A 17,632-nucleotide genomic window follows, 5' to 3' on the forward strand; every position below is an offset into this window, starting at 1 on the left:
CGGGCCTCGCGGTCCTCTGGCTTCTGCCGGTGACCTTGAAAGGAGGGCCGGGCCCATCTCCGCGGGCAGGGCGCTGCTCCTGCAGCACCTCCACTTACACATCTAGCAGCTCTGTTTGTTTAACTGAGTAGGGACAAAGGCATTATCTCCTCTAGGGACTAAGGACATGTCCCTGGGCCCAGGCGGGCCTGGGGCGGGGCTTCCTTTGGTGGGGTGCTACAGGACAGACAAGTCACAAGCCAGTTCCTTCCTCTGAGCCCTAGCCCCGGCTGAAAATGGACACATGGAAGGCTCTTCACATTCCACGTGTCGGCTGCTACAAGGCCTGGGAGGCTAGGCAGAGGGCCAGGGGACAGGGGAGGGATAAAGGTACATTTTGATCTTCCAACAAGATTTAGTCTTTCAACAAATACTATTATTTCCTCCGTGCCAGGGACTGAGGATTTGGGTAGGAAAAAACCCAGTCTGTGCTCCTCCCCCAAGACTCCTGGCCAAAGGGCAGACACGAGCAGGGCACAATACTGCCAGCTCTACAAAATAGACGGAGCATGGACCTCAGAGCCACACAGACCTAGATTTGAGTCTTCTTCTACTGCTGTGAAAAGCAAACGAGGAGCCTTTGATAACTGACCTTCCTTGAGCTTCTGTTTTCCTCATCTGTAAAATGGGAATGATGATGGTATTTACTTCATAAGGTCACTGTCAGGATGAAACAAGATGCCTGGCCGAGAGGATGTATTCCATAATTTGTAGTTATCATTATGATTCTTTTTATTAGAAAGAGCACTGAAGTTTGGGCAGGACCTACAGATGAAGAGAAACTGGCCGCTTCCAGGGATGGGGATAGGAAAGAGTAGGTGGGGTCCAAATTCTGAGGAGTGATGCCGCGATTTGCCTCTGTGATGGGGAGCAGAGGTGAGGTGGGGTTGCAGTCCTGCTCCTACGCAAGGGAGAAGCTGCAAGACCCCTCAAGGGGTCTGCTTCTCCGCTCAGACACTCGGACATCCCCCCCCCGCCCCAGCACTCCACCCCACCCATACACAGCTCAGGCCCAACCTGACCTCTGCCCAGAGTTGACTAAGGTCACCCAGAACAAAAGGGGGAGGCAAGGGGACCAACTGAGGCCCAGCCTGCTCTGCGGCGCTCACGTCCCTGCCTCGGTGGGTGGGGGTCCAGGGTAGAGTCGGGCCGAGCCTCCCCAGGCCCCCTGCTGCGTCCCTGCTGTGGGATCCATTTCACTTTCCTCCAGGCCTTCCTTGGGAGCTGCAGGATTACCGGATGTGCCCTCCGATGGGTCCCTTTCTCTATCACTGGCTCTGTCCCTGGCCGTCTGTCCTGTCTGGATTTGCTGCAGGCTCTCCCCAGCATATGATCTGTACCTAGGATTGCCAGATAAATTTGAATTTCAGAGAAAGAACACTTTTTTAAGTCTATCTCCAAAATTGCACCGGGCAGACTTATACTAAAACATTATCTGTTGTTTATCTGCCACTGAACTTGACCTGGGTGTCTTGAATTTGTATTTAGCAGGTCTGGTGACCTACCCCCATCCCACCTACGTCAGGCAAACTGAGGCCGAGAGGGAAGGGTGGACAAAGGAAGGGGTCAGAGACTGAGCAACCACCAGTTCCTCCTTGACCATCCCCCTCTCCCTCCGGCTGGCCACACCTTCCAGGAACTGATAGCAACTGGTTGAGGGTTTTCCCCTGCCTGGTATCAGGTTCCCTGTTGGGAGGGCAACTGGGTACACCTGGGCTGCCAGTGGACTTCCTCCCCACAGTTTTCCAAAGACTTGGGAGAGGTCGGTGCCAAGGAAACTGATGTGAAGAAAAATTCTTGTTTCCTTACTATTTACAGCCCATTGACAGGCCAAGTGACATTTCTCTAGGGACTCAACTGCCTTGATGTGGACACTTTGATAAGGGGCAAAAGGCAATCCTAGCCCGACCCTCCAGGATCCTGGGGTCTACTTTAAACATGCAGAAATTCCTTTGGAAGCTCCCTTTATCTCTACCTGCCCACCCCAAGATACAAGATACATCTCCTGCAAGCATATGGCCCACTGATAACACACCTGAAGGGTCTCCTGACTGAGGGTTTACTAAACAATAATAAATGACCTTCCCCAACAATAGCTAGGCCCCTCAGTGTCCTAGAAAACCTTGTTTCCCCAAAAGACCTTGGAGGTTTGTTCAGTCCCTAACCCCCTCCCAACTTGCAAGTACATAATCACCACCCCTTACAACTCCAGTGCAGCTCTTCCTGCCCACGGGTCCTGTCCCTGGGCTTTAATAAAACCACCTTTTTGTACCAAAGACATCTCAAGAACTCTTTCTTGGCCGTCGGACCCTAACATTTTCCTACACCAGAAATCGGATTCCTTCTCTTTGGGTCTCTGCTTGATGCCCGCCTCAGTGAGCTGGAGTGCGAGGGCCCCTTCCTGAGCTCAGCTCCCCCCAGCAGACCAGCCACCTCTCACGGAAGGGAGCCCTTGGGCAGCATCTGGCTGCCATCTCCAGGTGACGTCAGAAGGGGCCTGATGCCAGGGTTTTATTTACAAAGTCAGGAGAGACTCAAGAGGAACAGAACTCAGCTGCCTGCGGGAGCTGGAGTGCTCGCTCGCGTCAGAGCGTGGAGGACAGGAAGAGCAGGGCCCAGACACCGGCAGGCAGCTGAGTTCCCTCTGCCTAACTGCCGCCCCTCTGGTTCCTTTCTCCTTGTAATCGTCCTGATCTGTTTCACTACCTTCAGCTGTCATTATTTGCATGCACTATTTCACTGAATCCTGACAGTAATCTTTAGAACAAAAGCCTGCACTGGCACAGCCTCTTGGGGACAGCAGGGATCTTCATCTGTTCCGTTGACTACTTGTGGGGGACACTGTCCTGCACAGCTCAAAGCCCTAGGGATGCCTGCTCCCCCCACCCCCCACGATGAGTGCTGCTGGAGTGCAGATGCCTTCAGTCGTTGGCCTCTCCAGGGCAAGGAAGCCCCTCACTCAAGGTCACACTCCTTTCTGCAGCAGCCTCCAGCCAGTGACTGATCAGGTTGGGGGTACAGTCAGTCCAGTTCGGGGTGACTCCAAGGGATCATTCCAGCTTCTGAGCTCTGGGTGGGGCCAGTCAAGGTGACCACTGGGCCCGTGTGGCAGCTCCATCTCTCCCTCATCCCAGCCCAACCCTGCTTTGCTCTCTTCCACAGGTGTGGGTCCTAGAGGCACTTTTTTAAAAAAAGATTTTTATGTATTTATTTGCGGGGGCGGGGGCAGAGCACCAGCAGGGGGAGAGGCAGAGGGAGAGGGAGAAGCAGACTTCTCGTTGAGCAGGGAGCCCGATGTGGGGCTCAATCCCAGGACCCGGAGATTATGACCTGAGCCGAAGGCAGACGCTTAACCAACTGAGCCACCCAGGCGCCCCTTAGAGGCACTTCAATAAACATCTTGTGCACTGAACTCTGTCAGCTTCCTGGGGGAGCCAACCTGCAGGACTGTGGGGTATCAGTGCCCAGACAGCCTGGAGCACGTAGTAGGCTTTCAATCAGGACTGGCTTGGAAGAACCCTGGGACAGGCATTGCTAGTCCTGACTCCACACAAGTAACACTACACTAACAGCAGCTAATACTTATTCAGGTAAAACTATGCAACATGCTTTATTATCTCACTTAATCCTTAAAACAAGCTTCCGAGATGTGCGTTTCTATTTTCTCCATTTTCAGAGGAGGGAATGAAATGCATGGGACCTGTGACTGGCCGGTGGTTTAGCGGTAGTGGGACTTGGACCCTGTACAGGGCGGTACTCAACCCCACCCTTGGATCCTCAGTGTGCTCCACCATTTTTCTGAAGGAAACTGAGGCGTGGAGAGAGAAAGGGACTTGCCCCTTCCAGTGAGTGGCTGCCAGGTCTACAAACCCTGCAGTCCGAGCAGCTCCCCTTGGACTGAGTGCTGCTGGCCTGGAAGCACTTCCACGGTAGCTTGCGTTTAGAAGTCACCCAGCCAGCCAGAGACATGCTGTTCCCTAGATCTGGAACACTCTACCCTGCCCCCTCCCTACCTGTGTTCTTCTCATGAGGTTTACACACCAGCCAAAAACCCAGCTTAAAAGTGACTCCTCTGTGAAGCCCTCTTCAATGGAGGGCAGCTCCCCTCCATCTCCCTGACCAAGACCCCTGACTTGACATGATAGAAGATAAGACAAGGATTGCCTCTTAGGCATCCCGGTATGGAAGTGCCACTCCTTGGGTGGCCACATGGGGGGGGGGATGACAGATGTTTGCAAGATGAATGAATTTAAAAAAATGATAGCAAAACACTGAATTAGCAGGCACCATTCCAGGGCTGGAACTAAATATTTACCTTGCCCCCGGGGCAATCCTGAGAGATAAGCCAGGTTTTCTAAGCTCTATTTATGCTGACTTTCCTTCTGTGACTGACACAATCAATCTGGTTTTGTTAACAGTTTCCACATGTAGGGCCTGGACATAGGAGACACCTGATCCTAGGCTTTCACTGTTCCTCACATCATGTGTCCTTCTCAGGGAATCTGTTTCCCAATCCTTGGCCTGAGGTGACTGGGCTCCTCCATTCCGTGGGCACAGTCTCCACAAGGCTGCAGGTCAAATTGGGACCTCACTCTAGTGTGAGCTGTGGGTTCACGGGCAGCCACGGGGTTAACAGCTCTATCAGGAGCTTCTTGGACTATGTAGGACAGTCTTGCCTGGGTCCACTGCCCAAGTGGTCTCCTGGGAGATACCTCTTAAGGGAAACGGATTGCGTGTGACACGCTGGGTCCAAGTAAAGAGTCATAAGGGAGGATGGACTTGGAGTCCAGTGTGGCATTTATTAGCCTCTGGGATTCACACTGGAGTCTGTTAGAAAGAAACCCTCAGGCCCAAAATGGAGTCACCTATGTTAAAAGCCCAATGTCAGCAAACCAAGACTTAATACCTAACCTAACTGCAGTTTCAGCTCCCCTGGGATTGTAACCTTTAACCAGTCAGCCTGGAATTTCCTGGTCAGCACTAGGAAATGTACTGATAGACCCTTTCCCTTCCCTTAAAAGGGTGACCTTGCTTAAAACAATGCATTCTTTGCTAATAATTTCTTTTTCTGTTCTCTCTCTGCCTTTGAAAACATTTTCTTTCCTGCAGCTCAGTGGAGCTCTCCTCTACTTGCTAGACAGGATGCGCCCGATTCATGAATCAATTAGGAAAGCCAATTAGATCTCAAAAACTTACTTGGTTGAATTCTAGTTATTCAACAGGCCGTAACAGTAATGGAAGTGGCCCATGAAGATGGAAAGAGCAATCTCAGCTAAACACTAACACTTGCTTGTGGGGGGCAGGCAGCTCTGATGTGGGGACACTGGTATAAAGGCCCAGCGAACAACTCCCACCCTGGTGTCCATTCTGTGAGGGGACATTTTGGGGAGGCGGTGCTGGTGTTGCATGAGGGGATCAGAGATTGGAGGCTCCTCCTCAGGGGACACCACATGACAGCTGAGAGGCTTAGTTTAAGACATCTGTGAGATGCCCTCGGGAGGCAGCCTTCGCTATGTACAGGGAGAGGGGGATAAGGGGGAAGATGCAGTGAAACCTGTGTTATCACAGGGAGTGACCGTTCACTCACGGGGCGTGAGGCTGCTGAGGTGGGGCCAGCACACCTAGCACACCAGCCGATCCAGGAGACGCTGCTGTGTGGAATCCGCTGAGAGCGCAAGCTCAGGGCGTGGGCCTGTGCTCTAGATGAGGAAGAGGGTTTCCACAACAAACATCAGTGCAAACAGGGTAACAGATGAAATGTTTCATCCAAGCCTCTGCCAGGCGCCGAGCCTGTGCTGCCTCTCCCAGAAAGGTAGTACCCGGGCAGCGTGGTAGCTCCCTGACCCCGACATCGCTTTGCACATCAGTTTGCATTTATGGTGGTGATTTCCTCAGAGTCCACATTAGGCATGCTTCTCTTTCTTTTTTGACATATACCGGTTTCCCTTGCTATCCAAAAGTACAGCCTTCCTGGTGCCCCTGGGTGGCTCAGTCAATTAAGCGTCTGACTCTTGGTTTTGACTCAGATCATGACCTCTGGGCTGGGAGATCGAGCCCTGTTGTTGTGCTCCAGGCTCAGTGGGGCATCTGCTTGGGGTTCTCTCCCCCTCTGCCCATCCCTGCCTCTCAAAACAAAAACAAAGAAGTAGAGCATTCCTATGAAACCTTTCCTAAATTGAAGCGGTATAAAGCAAAGAGTATCGCCCACCTTCTGAAAGTTCTTGTTATACAACTTAGCCTTCATGAAAGACCCACGTTAATATGGTAGTGGCTTTTTTCATAAAAGTGAAAATCCTCTTTGGATTTCTTTTGGTAATGGAAAACTGGTACTAATGTAGGTCTTCTGTAAAAGTGAAGTGATGTAACTCCAACTTTCGGAAAATGGGGGATACCATTTTTGGAGAATGGGGCGCCTGGAGAGGGCATGAAAGCTCCACCCCCTTTCCTGCATACCTTGTATCGATTTTGGATTGAGGTCTAGCATTTCTATTACCATTGAAGAGGATAGAAAAACAAAGTTGGACTCATAGACCCCAGGGCGGGGGTGGGGAGGGGAAGGGGAAGACAATGGGCTGCCTCTGTGGGGCTCAGCACAGCCCGGACTGAATGGAAGGCGGCTGAGGAGTCGGCCTGCTCTGTGATGGACCGGCCATAGACGTGTGGTATTTGCTTTAGAACCCAGGCTGACAGGCGCGAAAACCTGGGTAGAAACAGTTTGGCTCAATTGTTCTCCCTCCCTTCCAGGGAAAAGGCCAGGAAGGAAAAGTCCCCAGCGTAGGGGAGGAGGCATTGTCCTCAGTGGGTTAAGTACCGTCAGGTAGCCCGGTCTGGCGGGGGGCCAGTGGGAAGCATGAGAATCTCAGGGCTGCTATAGCTGGGGGCTGCCCTCCCAAGAACAGCTCATTCAGTCCCTTTTGTCTTTCCTATCCTGCCTCTGGAACCATCACATCCCTGATCACATGTCCTGATATCTTCGGACACTTCAAAGTCCAGTTTGGAGTCACAGGCCTTGACCTGACCCCGAGTCCTTTCTCCCTCCCTCCCCAGTCCCACCCCCCCTCCTACGCCCTCTGTCCAGCTCCTAAGACCCCTGGGCTAGCAGAAGTGGAGAGAACAAACCTAGGGTGTCAGTCTCAGACAAGAGTCACTTCATGGCTGTCTGCTCCCAAGTGTTTATCTTCCAGGAACAAGGGGAGGAGGCTGTTTTCAGGACAACTACTTCCTCTCCTTGTGTAACAATAACACTTGCACATTGGCATAAGTGTTATCAGTTGTAAAAGGGTTTCACATTGACTTTTTTTTTTTTAACTTACTTAAGTAATCTCTACACCCAATGTGGGGCTCGAACTCACGACCCCAAGATCAAGAGTCGGGTGCTCTTCTGACTGAGCCAGCCAGGTGCCCTATCACTTTCACTTTCTCCTTCAGTGCTTACCACAACACTATAATGTAGTCAGGGTCATGGTGACCCTCATCTCTTGTCAAAGAAGCTCACAGGGGTTGTTTGGAGAGCTGGGTTGGTGAGCACGGGGAGACGTGAGGAGAATGGGGTGCCTGGAGAAGGCATGAAAGCTCCACACCCTTTCCTGCATACCTTGCCTGATGCATCTAGCTGTTCCTGAGCTGTGTATTTTCGTAGTAAGTCAGTAATCCAGTGGGGGCGGGGAAAGAAGGTCACGGGGGCTCAGAGTGCTTGACCATCTTGCCAGAGGTTGCTAAGTGGTAGATTACACACTCCAGTTGAAGCAGAGATGAGGTGGTATAGAAGCAGCCAGATTAACCTTTGAATCCAGCTCGGAAACGTTCCATCTGTGTGACACTTTTTTTTAAGATTTTATTTATTTGAGAGAGAGAGAATGAGAGAGAGCACGAGAGGGAAGAGGGTCAGAGGGAGAAGCAGACTCCCTGCTGAGCAGGGAGCCCGATGTGGGACTCGATCCCGGGACTCCAGGATCATGACCTGAGCCGAAGGCACTCGCTTAACCAACTGAGCCACCCAGGCGCCTCTGTGTGACACTTTGGATGAGAGACTTAATTTTATTGAGTTTCAGTTTCCTCATCCATAAAAAGGGATGATAATGCATCCCTCATAAAGCTGTGGTGAGCATTTAATAATGAATGAGATGTGCACAGCATGGGATTGGTAAATGGTAGATGTCCACTGATTGGCTAAGTGCCCCTTCCAGCTGTTCTTCTGGTTCCAAGTGCAGGCCTATCCTTTATGCCACACAGTAGGCGCTCAATAAACATTTGATGGATGAGCAATAAATTCCCCTTCCCCAACTCTTCCCAAAGTGAAAGAATGTTTATTTACAGCTCCAAGCCACAGGGAGCTCTGCAAACAAGGAGTGGCAGCAGTAACTCTCTCCAGCTGGCACAGTGGAAGGTCAAAGACCCTGGGGCTGGCTTCCTGTAGATGTCCAGCCACAGGTGCTCCAGCTGCTACCTGTGGTCTCTGCAGGGTTGGGAGCGGGCCTTCACTCTTGTTGGCTGTCTCCCCCCCCGCCCCCCCCCCCCCCCCACCGCTGCCCAGATGTCCTGTGAGCTTCAGAAAGGTCCACCCCAAGGCCACGGTGATTTCCAGCAGACCAAATGAGAATCTCTCCTGTGGCTTGGGACAATTCTCTGGGAGTTCCTCAGGCCCTGCATGACATCTTTCTGTATGCTTAGAGGTCAAAGGTGCTTTAATGCACATCTGATCCCTCACAGGTTGTTCAAGCAGCAACCCATCTCCCACCCTCACTTCAATCCGAGCAACTCCAACCTCATCTGCTTTAGCCACCTGTCCTTCAGATAAAATGGAGTTGGAAGGGTCCAGTCCCAATGTTGTTTCAAACCAAAAGCTGAAGACCACTGACTTAACGCAACCCCTTTATTATTCACAAAGGGGACTGAGGTGCAGAGGAGACAAATAATCTGCTCAAGGTCATACAATTCTTCAAGGAGCAGAAAAAACACTACAGACTAGATCTCTAGTCCTTGCCTTCTGTGGTGGCAGCTGAGTGCCCCAAACTTGAGGCTATAGCAGCCCCCGACGACCATAGGCATCTCCTGATGCAGTCCGGGAGGCTCTCTGCTGATCACTAATATGGAAGTCCCCTTCTCTCTACTTAACCTACAATCCCAGTGAGCACTAGGGTTTAGCCATCAGTAGCAGAGGATCCTGCTGTAGAGAATTAAAGAAGCCTGCCCCCATGGTCACCCAAAGCTTTGGATGCCCTACCAGCTCCCTCTGCTTTCTGGGCCTCCTCTCTCCTTCTTCGTTTCCAAAGCCCTTCTGGTTTTTCTCCCACCTTCCTGCCTGATTCTTTTTTCTTTTTCCTCCACTTAACTTTGATTATATTGGAGCACTTTAAGCCCAGCACCCTTCTGCGTTCCTCTTGGGCTCATGGTAAGGTTCAAAGTTCATTCTCAACAGAAATTTCAGCAAAAGGGGATTGTGTGTATAAAAAAGAGAAAGTTAAATGACAGCAAACAAAAACTTGCTTACAATAAAATGGTCTAAATGTAGTATGCACTTATGTAAACCATATGAAGGGGCGCCTCGGTGGCTTAAGCGTCTGCCTTCGGCTCAGGTCATGATCCCAGGGTCCTAGGATCGAGCCCGCATCAGGCTCCCTGCTCAGTGGGGAGCCTGCTTTTCTCTCTCCCTCTGCCTGCCGCTCGGCCTGCTTGTGCTCTAATAAATAAATAAAAAATCTTAAAAAAAAAACAGGTCTACACATCTCTGCTCCCTTGCCTGTTTAGACTGCCAGACTGTTCTGCACGCTTCTGATAAAGTCCCGATCTTGCTTCATGACACAGCTCATTTCCCTTTCCCATTTGGTTTTCCCTAAGTACTTTGTCAATAGCCTACTGTCTATTGCCCTCAGTCAGCACCTCATCAAAGACAATTATATCTAGGGAGCTTTGGTTAATTACTACCACTGCTCCTTGCATGTGTGCATATGCATATCATCATTCTCTGATTAGACTGAATAATGACTCATTCCCTGGAGCCCTGGTTTCCATAAATGACCAACCTGACGACCAGTGCGAACTGGCTGTAAAACATTATCCCCAGAGGAACTTATTAAAATTCAGATTCTTGGACTGCGTGGGAGATCTCCTAAATCTGAGTGTAGATGTACAGAACACAGGTTCAGTATGACAATGATGGGTGGGGACCCTGGAATCAGCACTTTTAACAAGCTCCTAGTTGATTTTGATGATACTGACAAATTGCCGGGTTGGGAACTGCTGACCCAGAGAACCTGGCACAGAGCCCTGTACCTAGAACGTGCTTACATGTTGTTATCTATATGCTTCTGGACTGGTAATGAACTTGATCATAACATGGTTGTATTATGCCTGTGTTCTGTTTCCCTAAATGAGGAAAGAATACTGTTATTTGAGTACTTAATAGGCATCAGATTCTGGGCCTATTTACATATATTACCTACTCCTTATAATAACCTTTTGAAGTAACATGGTATTCACTGGGCATGAGAAATCTGAGCATCTAAGGGACTTTTTAGTGCACAGCTGTTGTAATAGTTGATCTACAACCTGACTTTTGACTTAATGGGCTCTAAATCCATAATCTTTCTACTTGCCAGAGGGCACAGACTGGTGGCTTGTATCTAGCTTGCAGATAGGCTTTATGTGAGCAGTACAATGGTTAAAATTTTTTAAACATTAATCATAGACATTTCTAAATTGGGTATTTTGTATTAAAATCTGGATTACTGGTTTCTCTTTAGGGGTAAAGAAAAGATACGGTAACACGGGGGCCCACCTTCCTGCATGGCAACAATCAAATGGAGCCTTTGGATGGGTATGTGCTTGCATAGTCCCCACTACTCCCCATTCTCATCCATGGCTGAACCTGTTTCTCTTATACTCTGTTCTGAAACCGGGGTCCTATAGGCCTCTGAGTTTGCAATTCTTGCACTCTTATTTACTGTCTTGCTTTTCATTGTTCAGGAAGTTTGGCAAACCTAAAGACATCCTCTTTTTATTTGCACTGTCTTGTATGAGTCTCTGATCATAGGGGTGGGTGTGTGCACTTCTGACTCTGTGATTACTAAGGAACCAGCTGGTACATCATCGGGGAAACTAGGATCCTCTGTTCCCTAAGCTACACATTCTGGTTCTGGACTAGTAAAATCCTATATGCAACCCTTAAAATAGTTGGAGGAAATGTGGCAATTCATCAATTTGCTTCGATTCAATTGTGTCTGCAATTACGAAAGGCCAATGCCACCAAGCGGTAGAGAGATTGCATGTAGAAATGCTACTCTCAGCCAGAGAGGCTGGGAGGCCAAAAACCTCTCTCAATTTAAAGGGCCATTCAGAAACTAGAAACAAAATGCTTACCCATCTCCACAGGCCGGTTCTTTTCACGGTTGTCCTCTAGGGTGTCTGGGTGGCTCAGTTGGTTAAGCATCTGCCTTCAGCTCGGGTCATGATCCCAGGGTCCTGGGATCAAGTCCCATATCAGGCTCCCTGCTCGGCGGGGAGTCTGCTTCTCCCTCTCCCTCTGCTTCTCTGTCAAATAAATAAATAAAATCTTAAAAAAAGAAAAAGTTTATTCTTTAAAGAGCCAGAAACACAGACTGGCATTTTAGGAGTCATGCTTTATTTTGTATCTTTTTTAAAAAAGACATTTATTGGGGCGCCTGGGTGGCTCAGTCATTAAGCGTCTGCCTTTGGCTCAGGTCACGATCCCAGGGTCCTGGGATCGAGCCCCGCATCGGGCTCCCTGCTCAGCAGGAGGCCTGCTTCTCCCTCTCCCACTCCCCCTGCTTGTGTTCCCTCTCTCGCTGTGTCTCTCTCTGTCAAATAAATAAATAAAATCTTTTTTTATTTTTTATTTTTTTTATATTTTTATTTTTTTTAAAGATTTTTTATTTATTTACTTGAGAGAGAGAGAGAGAATGAGAGAGAGAGCACGAGAGGGAAGAGAGTCAGAGGGAGAAGCAGACTCCCTGCTGCGCAGGGAGCCCAGTGTGGGACTCGATCCCAGGACTCCAGGACCATGACCTGAGCCGAAGGCAGTCGCTTAACCAACTGAGCCCAGGCACCCTAAAATCTTTTTTTTAAAGATTTTATTTATTTGAGAGAGAGAGAATGAGAGACAGAGAGCACGAGAGGGAAGACGGTCAGAGGGAGAAGCAGACTCCCTGCTGAGCAGGGAGCCCGATGTGGGACTCGATCCCGGGACTCCAGGATCATGACCTGAGCTGAAGGCAGTTGCTTAACCAACTGAGCCACCCAGGCGCCCAATAAATAACATCTTTAAAAAAAAATGAAAAGACATTTATTTGAGAGAGAGAGGGAGAACACAGAGGGAGAGTAAAAGGGAAAAGCAGAATCCTCGTGGAGCAGGGAGCCCGATGCGGGGCTCCATCCCAGGACCCTGGGATCATGACCTGAGCTGAAGGCAGACACTTAACGACAGAGCCACCCAGGTGCCCTATTTTCGATGACTTTCTGGATTCTTTGTTTGTTTCCTTAAAGTAGCTACCACTGCTGCTGATTCAACATGTTTAATTCTATACATTTTTAATGTGTATTCCCGTTTTTGAGAATTTGAGCGAAGAGCTATTAAATTTTTTAGCATTAGAACAGCAAGAGTAAAAAAACCTCTTGGCAAAACATGATTGAATCTCATGGGGGTTGGATTCCACATTCATTGAGCATTTACCAAGGAACTGCCAGGCTTTTGTATACTTCATTTACTTAAGATAAGGCCGAGAGGTAGGCATTCTATTTTTAAAGATAAACAGTGACTGAGGGTGAAGGACCCACTGCCAAGTGCTTCCTTGGCGCCCTCCCAGAGAGACAACCCAGGGATATCCTTGGTTTCTCAGCGCCCCCTAAAAACCCAGGATCATCGAATCATTATTCAATGATAAGTCTTCCTCTTCACCTTCTGTCTTAAACTGCAAGAAAATGATTGTTAAGACCTCCTTCATCAAGTCTCTGTTCACTATCAGCTCTCATACACCCCCCTCCCCCCACGCCAGTGCCTTCCAAATAATTTCCTAACAGGGATGTGAGCAAAGTTTAAATCAATTCACCTGGTCACTGCAGGGATCTTGTTCTACCTTCAACAGTTTCCATTCTTTCGGAGATGGAGCATCCACTCTATGTCAGGTAGGTATTATTCAAGTAGGAGAATTAAACAGGGTCACAGAGAGAAAGGCTGAAAAATTTGACTTTTTTGGTGTTTACTTGTATAGAGGAAAAACAGCACATAGATGCATCCACAGTATTTAATTTGTTTGGGTAATAGTTACAGATAAACAGGTACACTCCATATACAATTACCAATACTTTTTTATACAGTTCATATTTCAGTACATCAACACTATTTTATTTACACTCTATATATGTACATTAACATCTTTCTAAAGTCAGTGCATTGTCAACAAGTTTTATACAGTAATTTACAAGGTGAATGTAGTTAATAGTTAATTTAATAAATTTTCTGCTAGTCATGAATTAAAAAATTAATTACAACCAATATAACAAACACAGATCAAACAACATTAGTAGATTGTGCTACCTGCTTAAATAAAACATCTGTAAGGAAATTATTTTAAATCTTCCACTTTTTCACGGGATTTGTCCAGGTAGAAATGGACAGATTTTTATATACTGAAATCATGACACTATAAAGCCTGCATTTTGTCTGACTTCATCATATTTTACCATTTAGGCCACTCCTTCCTACTTGTAATTACAGTCTTTTTCTGAATAGGGTTTTGACTTAGGTATCCATTTAAAACAACCTTTCCAAATGCTCTGAGAAGAACTGGATAATAACCTGCCTCAGGTATCAGAGCACAAATGCTTAATTACATTGGTACCTACTATCTGTGAGGAAGGAAGGTTAATGAAATCTGACAATTAATGAGAATCACTCCCAGGGTCCAGATGAATAAAAAAAAGAATGGAAAAAAAGGGGGGGGAATATTTACTTTACATATATTTAAAAACAACACAGGGAAAAAAAATGCTGCCCGAAATAAATAACATTTATACTTTTGTTCCAGTTTTGAATTATCAGAGGAAAAAAATGAAGCGAGCAAAGAAACATAATTTTTGATGAACACTACTGTGAAATTATTAAAAAAAGAAAGAAAAAAAAAGACAAACACCAAAAAACCCAAAAGACCAAACAAATGGACATGCAAACAAAACAAAAGCTTACTTCCTAAACCCACCAATTAAATAAAAAATACATACTATCAGTGTCTGGGATGTGTTTTGTTTTTAAATTTAATATGATGGGGCAAAATACCCCCTATTCAAGTTAATTTATAGCCCTTACAGCCATCAAATATGAACATGTTTTAAAAAAGTTCACTTGCATGTATTCTCTCTTTTTTTTAAAGTGCAAAACAAAGAAACAAAGAACAAACAACCCCTAGTTGTAAAACACCATCTAGCTTTGATGCCACCTTCCCTCTCAGAAGCTCTTGTGCAACGTGGGCATGTAATGATGGTGCAAATATTGGCAACTATCCTACTGTGCTTCAGCAGGGGTGGGGGATCCATTTCTGAGGACACTTGAAGTATCCTCAACATAAGATGCCTCTATGTGCAGGGCTCCTTTAGCTGGATTTCCCAGGATGCTTTTTTTCCCCCTACAGGGTCTCTGACCATGGCCCTGGGTAGAAGGCACACAGCTCTTGAGAGAGTCTCCTTTCTGAACTGACCACTTCTATATGCCTCTGCCACGAATGACTGGTTGTGTCTCAAACACGAACACAACAGAAACAAAAAGCAAGAAAGGCATAGAAAGAGTGGGGGAAATGGTTTAAAAAATAAATAGAAAAATGTGTGTCCATGCCAGAAGAATCCTTTGCACACCTTCTGATCTTGCTTTCTCCATCTTGTCAATATAATGGAATAAAACTTCAGGAAAAAGGAGGTAGCATATCATGTCGTCCCCAGACAACACTACAATTTTTTGTTTGACTTTGACTCCCAGGAAATTCTTAGCATTTTGTTATGGTTATTGGTAAACTCTACACTCACTACATGTTTGTTTATATCTGGACAAGCACAATTTAGTTCTTATTTGGTCCCAGGTGGCTGGTGCCAAACCCTTTTGCTTCCAGGCTAATGGTGGCTCTGCCTGAAAGTTCTCTACCAGAGAGCTCGTGTGAGACACTTCCAAACCAAAGTATTACTACTGTTATGTTAACTGCTATTTTAATTAGGATTTTTATTTTGTGCTTCAGGGTCACAGGATAAAATAACTACATTTAGCTTGCCTTTCAGCGACGCTTCTGCCAAATGTCAGCTACAGGGAGCCGTCCCCCTCACCACTAGCCTGCCTAGCAGCCAGAGTGGAAGCTCTACTGTAACACACAGTACTTTTTGTAATCAGACTCAAAGTCTTCATCCATGCTGCTCGTGTCTGCCATCTTTTTGCCATCGATCTTTGGCAGAAATTGTGCATAGTCTATCCCCTGCTGCTCATAGAAAAGAATGTAGGCAGAGTCGGTGTCAATTTCATCTGGGTGAAGTTCCTGAAGGGGAAAGAAAAGCCTTTAATAAAAAAGCCGTCCCTATGCTGGCTCTTAATCCTTGCTAGGGAAGGGAGCACCAACCTTCTTTAATTACTAACCCAGACTGCTTCCAATCAACTTAATATTTTGGCTGCCTGGTACCTGCCCTAAAATAAGTCCTATTATTCTCAATGTTTGTTTTGGGGAAAATAGTCTGACCATTGACAAATAAGAAGAATGAAAACAAAATAAAGAAAAAAACATCAAATCCTAATAGCTCAAAAGGTAAGAACCTTTTCTCATTAACCAATATCTTCTTTTTCCTCACCGTTCATGTTTTCATTCTCTACTCTGCACATCACTTTTTTTCCTTTAATACTGAAGGCACCTATATAATGACTCTAACAAAAATATCTATTTCCTATTTGGGACAAAGTCCATGATTTCAACAAATGTCCCCTAGATTTGTCGACATTTCTGTTTCTTTTATTTAAAGAGTGGGGATATTTACCTTACAGCTGCTGTCATTATAACAGTACCACTTGCTGTTTGGGTTTTTGGCATAAGTGACATAATGGCCCCCGCCCAGAATTCCTGAATGGCACTGCAAGAGAGAAAAAAGTAGAGGTATGTTAGTGGTTAACAGCAGTCTGGCCAGGGCACAACACTAGGACCCAATCAGGAAAACACAATCACTTAAGCGATTAAGAAAAATGTTTTGGAACCACCTACCCTTTTCTAAAAATAAAACAAAAAGAAAAGTCAAAGTTTAAAAGCTCCAAATCTTACCATTTTATAGTTGTAACTATTTTTTAAAAAGCTAAAATTCCCTAGGTGTACATAACTATGAATGCCTTGAACCCGTGACTCCAATTATAATATTACATGATTATCCCCTGCATTACACTGGGAGCACCTTGGATTCTACCCAGAAGGCCAAGATCTACTGCTAACTTTGTTATCATTAAGTTCAACGCCCAGCAAATAAGGAGGCCCTGAAAAAAATGACTGATGAATGAATGAAGATGAAGGAACCACAGAGAAGTGCAGATCACTCTGGAAACCATGTAACCACTTACCGAAATTGCATATAGATTATAAATAGGCTTAACACGAACATCTTCTCTTTGGTCATCAGTGCTATCTTCTTCACTGTGGTTTTCAAGCTGACCATTGCTGTAGCCATTGCCACATGCCTCATGATCATAAAGAAATCCATTGGCCAGAGCTCCTTCATGGTCCTGAGGGGTGACCAGCTCAGTTTGGCTGCCCCCCAGCATGTGCCCTCGGCTTGAGGCATCAGCCAGCTCACAAACTTGTCCAGCCCCATTCTCTCTGCTGGCATCCAAGTTCTCCTTACTACTTGACAGTTTATTTTTGCTGCCGATCTGGGGTAGCCGGAGCCTCCCTTTGCTCCTCCCTAAAGTCCTAGGGCTACTGTTAGGGCTGCTATTTTTGCTGGAGGGACAACTGGTTCCACTTTTTCTTGTTGAAGAAGGTGAACCTGTGAAAGGGAGAGAAGGACAAGATTCATAAATCCCAAATGCCACAAGTTTAACCAGCCGCCAAATGCTAACTTTGAAGCCAACTTCACAAGTGTACACATAAAAGTAAATACAGGGGTGTTCTGACCAGCTACTTTTTATTCCTATTATGTAGCCAATGAGTTCTTCCTCAGGCCAAGCTCCCACAGGCAGCAATGTCCTGAAAACGTAAAGTACCATGTAGGGACTTAAAAACAGCAGAAAGATGAAAATAAAATAAAAACAAACAGCAGAAAGATAACTTCGGTCAGATTCAGTTCCAAACAATTAGACTAAAAAAAAAAAAAACCACAATTACACTAAGATGTATTACAAATATTCTCCTTTGTTAAAGTAGATTAAAAGATATGATAGCCAATTATTAAGCACTTACTATTGCTAGGCACAGTATTGGGAACTCTCTACTATCTCTACCTCTCACAACAATCTGGTAAGGTAGTCGATCTCAAACCTTTTGGTCACAGCCTCCCTCACCTCCTTATGTACTCTTAAAAATTGTTGAAGACTCTAGAACTTTTGCTTCTGTGGGTTATATCTGTCAAT

The 17,632-nt window shown here is 46.5% G+C and overlaps 1 protein-coding gene and 1 pseudogene across 3 annotated transcripts in view; one reads left to right on the forward strand and one right to left on the reverse strand.

The window, feature by feature from the left end:
* The first annotated feature begins 881 nt into the window (after positions 1-881).
* LOC113935300 lies at positions 882-10,189 on the forward strand (annotated as a pseudogene).
* A 3,091-nt stretch (positions 10,190-13,280) lies between these two features.
* Positions 13,281-17,632, reverse strand: part of USP32 (ubiquitin specific peptidase 32) — a 214,570-nt gene continuing 210,218 nt past the window's right edge. For all 3 annotated transcript variants that reach the window (XM_035724554.1, XM_035724553.1, XM_035724555.1), the window contains 3 exons: positions 16,625-17,049; positions 16,057-16,149; positions 13,281-15,566 (listed from right to left, as the gene is read on the reverse strand). In XM_035724554.1, the coding sequence (XP_035580447.1) occupies positions 15,393-15,566; positions 16,057-16,149; positions 16,625-17,049 (692 nt within the window). In that variant the 3' untranslated portion in view covers positions 13,281-15,392. The remainder of the gene's footprint in view (positions 15,567-16,056; positions 16,150-16,624; positions 17,050-17,632) is intronic.

This window comes from Zalophus californianus, chromosome 16 (genome assembly GCF_009762305.2).
Source record: "Zalophus californianus isolate mZalCal1 chromosome 16, mZalCal1.pri.v2, whole genome shotgun sequence".
NCBI classification, from domain to species: domain Eukaryota; kingdom Metazoa; phylum Chordata; class Mammalia; order Carnivora; family Otariidae; genus Zalophus; species Zalophus californianus.